This window comes from Tribolium madens, unplaced genomic scaffold (genome assembly GCF_015345945.1).
Source record: "Tribolium madens isolate multiple individuals breed KSU strain unplaced genomic scaffold, Tmad_KSU_1.1 Scaffold_97;HRSCAF=244;Tcas5.2_LG3a, whole genome shotgun sequence".
In the NCBI taxonomy this organism is placed as follows: Eukaryota; Metazoa; Arthropoda; class Insecta; order Coleoptera; family Tenebrionidae; genus Tribolium; species Tribolium madens.
In genome coordinates, this window is record NW_025401069.1 from 929456 (window position 1) to 940347 (window position 10892).

General features: G+C 29.5%; 1 protein-coding gene across 1 annotated transcript in view; it reads right to left on the reverse strand.

Moving 5' to 3' along the window:
• LOC123014615 (beta-1,3-galactosyltransferase 1-like) overlaps nucleotides 1-922 on the reverse strand; it is a 4652-nt gene extending 3730 nt beyond the window's left edge. Inside the window, exons 1-2 of the mRNA XM_044413822.1 lie at nucleotides 745-922; nucleotides 508-699 (exon numbers count right to left, since the gene is read on the reverse strand). Coding sequence (XP_044269757.1) covers nucleotides 508-699; nucleotides 745-844 — 292 coding nt within the window. The 5' untranslated portion in view covers nucleotides 845-922. The remainder of the gene's footprint in view (nucleotides 1-507; nucleotides 700-744) is intronic.
• Nucleotides 923-10892: the final 9970 nt, after the last annotated feature.

Sequence of the window (10892 nt, forward strand, 5' to 3'; positions counted from 1 at the left end):
AAAAAAATTAGGAAATCTCGAGAAAGTTGGCTCATCTTTGTAACGATATTTCGCATTAACAGCCATTCATTTTTAAGGAAAAATAATCAAAGCAGTTAGTTTAAAACGTTGTGAATACAATATCAAAATTTAAAATTTGTTAGTAAATAACAGGCCCTGTACTTTTATGAGAAAATTTTATTGTGAAAACAGATTTCGAATTATACAGGGCGACAAAAAAAAAGTCATGTCGTGACAACTTGACAAATTTTATATCATTTTATTCGTCTCAGTGAGACAAATCAAATGCACTAAAATAAAATTTAAAAAGTCCACACACTTTGAACTCATTTTTTTTTTTCTAATATAAATGAATTTATCCACGACTATTGTATAATGTACCCATTATAGGTCTGTTTGCTCGATCTTAATTAATACCCATTAATCACTAGTGATTAATGAGTCATTAATCACTCTCATTAACACCGTTGCCGGTAGCAGAAGCACTGCCTTTAATCAAACACCTACGTTTTTGGCCCCAAGTTTCCCTTATGGCCTTTCGAGCGTCGAACTTATCAAACTTCGAATGAATAAATACTAGGAGGATTCTCTTTTCGTTACAAAATTTTTTTGGCATAATGTGTGGTTCCGCCGTTTCGCTGATGTAATCCTTGACATTCTTCGAAACATTTCGGCCCCAGCCTTCCACCTCTTTAGGAACTTGAAAAACACACTAAGTTTTTGACAAAATAAAATAATTAATACCTGGGAGTGGTTGTGGTTTATTGTTAACATAAAACGAAGCAATGAATATCACAGCAACAATCACAAATAGCAACGACAACGACCTTTTCTTTAAGTTCATTTATTTCACTGATGTTGAAACGATGGAAAAATTAATTTATTCAGCATCGATTCGACCTCTCATCAGTCAACAAATGCACTGTAAATATACGTAATTGTTATCGTGTAGTTAAAATGATAAAATATATACAGGTGCGCCAGAACTCGCGCCCCAGCGAAAATGTCATAAAGTAAGATACCAGGAACATGGAAAAAATGTTAAAAAAAATTATCTATAAAAATTTCGAAGTTATGAGAATTTAAGTTTTGCACTTTGACTCTATTTATTTCTGTTGGAAAAATAACTTTCCAAGTTTTTTTGCTATAGGCTATTAAAAGGGGAAACAAGGAACTTGTATCCTAAATTGTAACTCTTTTCAATGATATTTGTGGCTTTCATTAGCAAAACTTTTGTACCTTTACTAAATAATTGCAAAAAAACATATACAAGATCATCAGTATCATTAAATAGATATAAAAAAATGTCAAATGTCAAAAAGTAAATTTTTTGACAGATAAAATTTTTTAAACATTTTTTTCATGTTCCTGGTATCTTACCTTACTTGAAAATTTTCTCTGGGGCGCGAGTTCTGGCGCACCCTGTATGTATATCTAAGATACCTGCATGATTATAATATGGGAATCGAAAGTTAGGTTTTTTCAAAAAAAAGGCTTTAAAAAAATCTTAATTTATTTTTATGCTTAGCTGGAATTTTTCTACAGGATGATTCCAAAGTGTCGGACCATCTCTTGGATGGTGATAAAGGACATCCAACTGAGCTAAAAAGTTCCCATGACAAAAAAAATAGACATAAAAAATGTCAACTGTCAAAAAATAAATGTCAAATTTTTTTGGCAGATAAAATTTTTTAAACTTTTTTTCCATGTTTGTGGTATCTTATCTTACTTGAAGTTTTTCTCTGGGGCGCGAGTTCTGGCGCATCCCTGTATATCTATCAATCTGTCGAGTTGCCGATGAGGCAAGAGTATGACGATTACGAGGTAAAAATTGAATTGAAAGGCAAAAAATAACAGATTTAGCTTTAAGTGTTTCCAACTATCGCAATCCTACTTATCAGCCGGCTTATCAGCTTCGTAAACTATCTAAAAACGAAAAAATAAATTACAACTAATTCAAAGTCATAAAACTGATTGATGAAAAAATAAACTAGGTGCTAAATATACAGGTGTCCCAGCGTATTGGTAAAGTCGAATATTGACTTTTACATGACAAAATTTTAAAAAGGTGTTCCGTTTTTATTGTTACAAATTTAAACAGGTGACAGAATATTTAATTTCAAGATAAAACTTTCCTATGATCGTGAATCAAAAAATATTATACAAGGGAGCTAATCCCCAGAAATCTTTTAATGGATATTTTTTCAATATTTTAGAAACCAATGTAAATAAAATTACACAATTTGATACAACTGATAACCTTTATACCCCAAACGAATGCAAAGATAAAATGTCAAAATTTTTACTTGTCTTAAACTAAGGGGGTTTAGGATAAAAAGTACCCTAACTATTTTGAATGTTGATTTTTGCCACTTTCAGCCACAAAATTTTAAATTCCATAGTTTTTTACAAAAAAGAGATGTCTTACGTTTATTCGATATAACTTATCGTTTTTGAGTAAAATCAGTTTACAATTTGTCTTACAAAGAGGATAAAAATTAAAAAATCCGTTTTACCGTTTAAAATGGCCGTGTTTAAAAATTTCGACAACTGATCTTTAAATTCGTTCAGGTGTCTAAAAGTAATCAGCTGTACCAACTTTTGTAATTTTATCTATTTTGCAATTGTGGGAAAACCCAATTAAAAAACGCATCTCTTTCAGGGGGTGTAGCTCGCCTACATAACATTTTTTGATACATGTTCATACAAAACTTTTGTTTAAATTTCTAACAATAAAAACGGAACATCCTATTGATAGATACTAATCTAGTCCATCGCCTAAAATTATTTCAACTATACAGCGTATCCCAAAAATAAGTTACAATCAGGGCCGTATCCAAGAGGGGAGATTAGGGGGTAGATAAAATTACAAAATTTGGTGCCTTTATATGTACACTTAAACAAATGCCTAATAACAAAATTTTTAATCAGGGGCGTCCTAAACGGTAAAACAAATTTAATTTTGAATTTTTATGCTGTTTATGGTCTGTAACATAAATTTTTAAACGGATTTTTACTAAAAATCCGTAAATTGTATCGAAAAAACACAAAAGACTTTTTTTTTAATGAAAAACTATGAAATTTTGTTGCTGAAAGTGGCAAGAAACCACAGGCAAAATAATTAGAATAAATTTTTACCCTTTAATCCCATCTAGTTTAGGAAGCTCCTAATTAAAAATTTCAACATTTTATTTTTGTACTTGTTTAGGTGTATTAAAGTTATCATCAGTACCAAATTTTGAAATTTTTTTCTAAAATGATTTCGGAAATATTGAAAAAAAAAACTATTAAAAGACGCACCCCTTGCGTAGCATTTTTTGATATATGTTTATAGAAAACTTTTGTTTTAAAAATGAATATTTTATCTCCTGTTTAAATTTGTAACAATAAAAAGTATTAAAAATTTATTTTATTTTTGTTACTTTTGTGAGTTAATTTGTATTTTTTATGTTTAATTAGGATCTCTTATTTTAATTTAAAATAAAAACGTGTACTTAGAGATTTTTTTTTAATCCGCCTTCTTTCATTTTCATGGTCCAACAAGAAACCCCACCCGAAATAAAATCCTGGTTACAATATAACGTTTTGAATGAAACACCATATTTTATTTATAATAGCATTTTTTTTTCTTTTAGCAATCTTTATATACAGGCTGAGTCACATAGTATAATAAAGACCCTGACCGATTTTTAGACGCAACTCAAAATACATTCTCAGATGCCACTATGCGTTACTTGAAGTACTGTTTAAAATTTTTCAAAGTTATAAACATAGATATCTTGGATAGCTTTGACAGTTATCGTACGGTGTACCTTTGACGGTACAGATTTAGCCACAGCATTTTGTGGCATTCTTCACATATTAAGATCATCTTGGTGAAAAACTCTAAAACAAGAAAAGTACTAGAATCGCTATGCAAAAATTTGTAAGTTGCAATAATTTGAAACATGTCCGGTTGGTATCACGTATCCGGATATTCCTACGCGTGTTTTGACAGAATTTTGACACTTTTTTATTGTAAAAGTTTTAAAATGCGAAAACTGTGCCACGGAGAATACCATGAATGGTATTCTCAACTACGCGGTAAGATGTGTGCAATTATTCTAAAGATATTTTCACTACAATTTTTAGATGTTAGGATACATTCAACAGTTATATCACTGTGTGCAATAATAAAGCTGCTCATTAACACTTTTTTTCAAGACATTTCTACTAAAATGCACTTTCCTGCAAAATTTAAAAGGTACTACTTTCTGCGCGGAGGATGTCGGCAACCTAGTTACTTTTCTGTCACTATTGTATCATTATCTAAAGTATAAGACCTGTTGCCAATTCTTAAATAAGAAATAGTATGCAACCAACAAAACACAGCGAACATGAAATGGCCGAACAACTAAGCAAAAATTTCAAACAAGTGTCTCAAAACCATCTGAATATAAGTTCATAATATTGCTTGAACCCTACATTTTAATAAAAATAACAAAAAAAAATATTCAGGACTCTCCACTTTTCTTATCTCTGCTATGAAAATATCTTTTCGGAATTAAATCTCGTTCCTGATATTTTTCGTTATTTTTAAATCAGAAGTGGGTAAAAATGTAATAAAAGTTTCGTTTATAATAACCCGGAGCATCCCTTTTGCATTCCAGAAAATTAAAGCGTGGAATGTGTTTCGCAACGGTTATGAACAAGGTTTTTCCTTCCTCAAAGGACGCATTGACATCCTCCAGCAACCGCAAAATTTACATTTACGACTCGAAAACTAACACAAACCTTGTTACACTTCTATTATCGTCGTAAAAAGCAAATAATTCATCAGCAATTTGAAAAATAAGAATTGAACTCACGTCTGGAGCGACTTTGCGAGATTTATAGCAGAAAGAGTTCTGCTCAAGTAGCTTTTATTTCTATTACTTGCTCAGGAGAATTATACACAAATCGAATTCATGACTATTTGAAATTGAATCGGTGAGGAATTTTATATTATTTCTTTCATGTTACTTATAAGCTGAAATAAATTTAAATGGAGCACTCATCAATTTGAATAAAATATACATTCTAGCATAATGAAGACTCAAAAGTCAAAAGTTTTGTTCTAAGATGGCACTTTAAGATAATTTACAAGATAGTACTACAAGATAGTAGTAGCTTTGTTTAAACAATTTGCATTATTTTTTCAACGAATAAAGCTTTCTGATACGTAATTGAATAAATTTTAACTGCGCATAATAAATCCGCCAAATAAAACTTTTAGTTGATTTTAATCTCTAGTTCAAAGAGCTGTTAATTCAAGACGTGTTTAAAAATTTAAATAATCGATAAATTGACTAGACAGTTCAGGTTGTCGTGTTACTATGTCATTATGAATTTATGTGATTGAACATTTTGAAATTTAAAGTGGAATAATATTTAATAAAAGGATCGATTGTATTTCAACCTGTTAAAATTTATAAGACCTTTAAAATTTGACGGTACCCAAGAGAACCACCAAATGTTTAATTGTTAAATTTGTGTTAAAAAGCTATAGAATAGAAGCTAATCAGTAATCACTTATAAACTGTATAACAAACATGCAGCAATAACTTGTGATTTGTATACAGTATACCTAGGTATATTGTTGATATTATTCTCTTTAACAAATTGCTCGTAAAAAACAACGCAACTTTAGTTTTCTACTGCCTAACCAGAACCAAATAATAAACTTCTATTACTGACTTTGGAAAAAGGTAAAACAGCAATTTTGAAATACTTATGCCTAGTGTCATTAGAAAAATAAATTTAAAATTAGGAAATAAACCTAAAGAGTTTTTTCAAAATTTTACCCACAAAAATATAGCTTATAAACATAAACTTATAGAATGAAAACTTATGATCAATAATGAGTAAAAAGATGTAAAATAAGTTGAATGGCATTTTTTAGTTTTTGTCGAATGTCAATAAAAGATACTACTTAACCCCACCTTGATAAAGAAAATCGATTCACTTAGCTTTTGACAGGCGTGGCGTCAATAAATATATCTAATGTCGGCATTGGTATCATCAGTACAATGTATTTAAAATTTAAAAGTTTCAAAATATATTTCGATAATTAAGAAACATTTATAGTCATTTATACTATATATATACTAGATTTTTTTTCAATCTTAATTATTATTTGGCATATAAAAATTCTCATTAAAATGTCAAGTTTACTTCGAAAAAAAAAGCTCTCGTGTAATTATAAGTGAAAAAAACAAAACTGTCAATTAATATTACCATGTAGGCATCTTAGTTTTTTTATTTCCAATGTTATTAGATTTCATTTATTGTTGAATTTGTTATTTTACACCATACGACACAGATTGGTGATTTTTTCAGCAGGTATCAATGTTGCAAAATCATTTTCGCTAACTAAATTCAAGATTACATAATCGAAACCTCCAAAAACTTAATCTACAATCTAATCTTTGAAGAGCTATATCTCGTGAAAAAAAGCTCAAACAATTTTTTGTCATGGGAACTTTTTAACTCAATTGGATGTCCTTTATCACCATCCAAGAGATGGTCCGACACTTTGGAATCATCCTGTAGAAAAATTCCAGCTAAGCATAAAAATAAACTAAGATTTTTTTTAAAGCCTTTTTTTTCAATTTTGACATTTATTTTTTGACGTTTGACATTTTTTATATCTATTTAATGATACTGATGATCTTGTATATGTTTTTTTTACAATTATTTAGTAAAGGGACAAAAATTTTGCCAATAAAAGCCACAAATAACATTGAACAGAGTTACAATTTAGGATACAGCTTCCTTGTTTCCTCTTTGCATATAGCAAAAAACTTGGAAAATTATTTTTCCAACAGAAATAAATAGAGTCAAAGTGCAAACTTTAAACCCACATAACTTCGAAATTTTTATAGATAATTGTTTTTAACATTTTTTCCATGTTCCTGGTATCTTACCTTATATGTCATTTTTCTCTGGGGCGCGAGTTGTGGCGCACCTGTATATCTATACTATATATACCTACATAGGTATATTATTATTATCTTATACTCACTCGTATTAAATAGGAGTAATTATTAAATTATATTATTGTAGTATTTATAAGTTTATTTATTTAATTGTTAATTTGTTTATACTACTTAAAAAACTACACATATCTAATAATAATAAATAATAACTCAACTGTTGTTTTAATAAATTTCTGGATATTTCTACATTGTTCTTTCTGTAACTCGTTTAACGATACAATCATATTTTGTTAAGGAGAACTAAAGTGTTATTAAAATTGGGACAAAACTTTTTTTACATAACTAAAAGTGCAAAAATCAGTTCTTCACACATTAGGAATATTTGGAAAATAATTTGACATCACAAATTAAAAAAAGTAAAAGACATTTTTTTTTAGTTACACACATTAATAAATACAATTATTACATTGGATTCTAAATTTAAAAATGCTAAACAAATTTCAAAATGAATTTTATTCAAAAACATTTTTTCATTGTTTTTTTTTTCAAATCTGCTTAGTATCTTGTCACAACTTTCTACGAGAAGTTTGTTAATTATCTAAAGTTAATGGGCTATTTTTTTTATAATACTTACATATAATCTATCTTCTTATTCAGATTTGTTACACCTTGATCGTAGACAACAGCAACAATTGCAAAAATTATAATTTATGGTAAAATGAAAAAAAAAACATCACATTGACTCAATCCTTGATCAAAGTCCAAAATTCATTCTTCTTTCTTAATTTTTGTTTCGTTATTCTAAATAATTTGGGAATTAAAAGTGAAAATAAATCCTTCTTCCACTTAGCGATTCAATTATTAAAAAGGTTTCAGGTGGAAAATCACGTTCCGTGTTTGAATAACTGGTGAACTTGTCTTTCCTCGTGAACGTCCTTTTGCGCTTCATCTATATTTCATAAAAATCGCACATGTCATTTCGAAAATATAAACCAGAGTTAACATTTTAAAAGCATAAGAGGCGGTGGCACGTGTCAGTCAGTCCTTTAACTTCCAGTCTTTCAAATTTATCGTCAGATTCTGCTCTCCAGCTGTTGTGGTTCCACTCGAACAATGTGGAAACAAAATTAGCAAACCCTCAGGTAAAATTATTCCCCAAATTCACAATATATTCCATTAAATCCTCATCAAGAATCATCCAGGCCCATCAAAATATGTTCAAACGTAAATTTAACAGCTCCAGGGCTTCGCCCCTGAAGGAATCAAAGTTTGATTAACAATTTTGTGAATTTTTGCATCGCATTGTCCACTTTTTGTGAAATTTATCTTTGAGTTATTGATTGTGAGGGTCCGTCGACCTGAGTTTCCACTTTGCTTGATTCGAGCGGATTTATGGTGGTGGTTATTACAAAGCCCTAGATATCATGAGGGTTGGAACTAATTATGTCAAGCGTTTTGCGGAAGAATAGACTCTGATGATGATTATTAATTCGTCTGATGAATATTTCATCTGTTGCGCTTTTTTACTGCTTCCTCGGAGCGAAATTTGTCGTTTTCGAAATTAAATTTATTATAGGCAAGCCATATCATGCCTGACTTGATGATTCAAACCCCCAAGATTCAATTTCGCTCAAGTTGCCTCGATTACGCGGTTATTAAATTTTGAGTCGAAATTAACAGCGAAATGCGGATGGAAAAATTATACACCTCTTGGGTTTGGTATTGTTACCCTTCGAAATTAAATAGGCCATCTGTTGGACAAATGGTCTTTTGTGTTATGCGTTACGAAGTGGAAAACGATAATGTGAATAGTGAAACGAATGGCAGACGCTTGCCATAAGGTCAGTGAAATTTTAAGACACGAGCCTTGAAATTTGAAACATCTAACATTTCGGAATTAAAAATAAATAAGAAACACACAAATCTAAATTAATTGAAAAATTTTTCTGTTATGTCTCTCTAAAAATGTTACTAAACCCAATTGTATAGTGTTTATTAAAGAATGCAAATCAGGAGTGTTGTGAAAATTTCATGATTCATGATTTTGAGGAGCCAAATCCTGATTTTTATTCCAAACTGTAAAAAACAATTTTTTCTAAAAGATGAGAACAGGCATCATTACCTAAGGTCTAAAGACAGAATTCAGTGGTAATGATTTTGATAGAAACCACCGAAAGTAAGTTCAAAAATGAGCGTCTTGGTACAAAAACTTTAATAAAAAAGAGTGTCTATACAGAAAAAAAAGTTATTTTGCAAAAAATACAAGCGGGTATTATGAAGATTGGCAACAAATTTTGTGTAATTTACTGAAATGAGCTCGAAGTTGATGCATGTTCTAACTTCTTCTTCAGCTTTAGTTTCAAAATTGTTACTTCTTCAACTCAAAAACGGTGCAAACAAACAGTAATTTAATTACGTTCTTTCTCATTCATGTTTATTTTGTATTCTCGTCAATTTCTTGCTAAAAACTGAGAACATTTGAAAAAGATGCGTTTCAAATTGCGTCTCTAAATTTCCAAAAACTGTTAGTGGTACCGAATTAGTCCCAATTTTTGTGCTTCCTCTCTATTTTTTTCCGACGACCAAGTCGCCAATTACCTCCCAGGGAGATATAAATTTTCCACCCTTGTTTGTCAAAATTGCATTAAAAATATATGTAACCTCTCAAAATACTTGAAAAAGTTGACAAATTTTCTTATAAAAATATGTGTACATTATAATACTTTTTTTTTAATTTCGAGAAATATTTTAAATTACTATACAAATCGCATATCTTTAAAAAGTGTCACTAAAATTTACAATGGTAATGTTAGCTTGTTTGAAAACAAAGAAACGTTATTAATCGTCAATAAGTTGATTTACGAATTATTTTGCATTTTTTTCATTATTTTTTGCTTAGAAATCCTTCATTGGTGGACACTTGTTAAATAATATATTTTAAATTCTTTTATTTGAAGAATGGCCAACTACGAACAAAAATAAAAGATAAAGATAAGTTTTTACTAAAAATGTATTACAATATTCTGTTACAAATATTAGTATACTTTTTAGATATGAAAAAAACAAGCTTTTTAAAAATGCCATAGTTGATTTTATTACATCTAAACAAATACACTAAAAAAATTGTCAATTACATTATTACATTCTACGTAAAAAAGTGTCTGTATAATGTCTTTAATTCAAATCCGCACCTTCTATAATAACAAATGTATGAATTTTTTTAGATTTTGCTGAAATGTCAACTTTTGACTATAAGTCGAAAATAAAAGGTGATAACGAGATGCGGTTTTAACCAATATTATTTTCTGAAAATAAGCTACAGAATGTATCACTCATTTTTGGCTCAACTTCTTAGTTTTATAGATTCCGTATTCGGACAAGCATTCTGTCAACATGGCAGATCAAAATTCTCAAACAAGGTGAGAAAAATCTACTCCTCCATTCAGTGAAGAAAAAATTGGGGCCTTTCAATTAAATTGAGTTATAGGTATTTGAAGTTTTCTAAACGCAACCTTAAATTTTGGGGTTTGTTAATTATTTTTGCAATTACGAATAGACCAAAGGAAAGATCTCTTTTATATGGTAATAATTAAAAACCGCTTTTTGAAGAGAAAGGTGCAAATTTTAGAAAATTTAGAAAAGTCTAAATATTTCGAAAACACAACAAAAAACATAAGTTTCATATTTAAAAGCTGATACCTACTTCCGGTATAACCGAAAGTGCCGCCATCTTAAAAATACATATTTTTATTGAGCAGGATTACGGCTATAACAAAATTTGATATAAATATTATTGTTTTAGAACTTTAAATAGGTACTTCTAATGTGGGGTTTAGCCGGAACAACCTATATATCGAAGGAAAGTTGGTACAACATTTTCGTTTGCATTTTTTGAGAGTACTTACACTCTTTTTCATATTAATGTACATCATCACA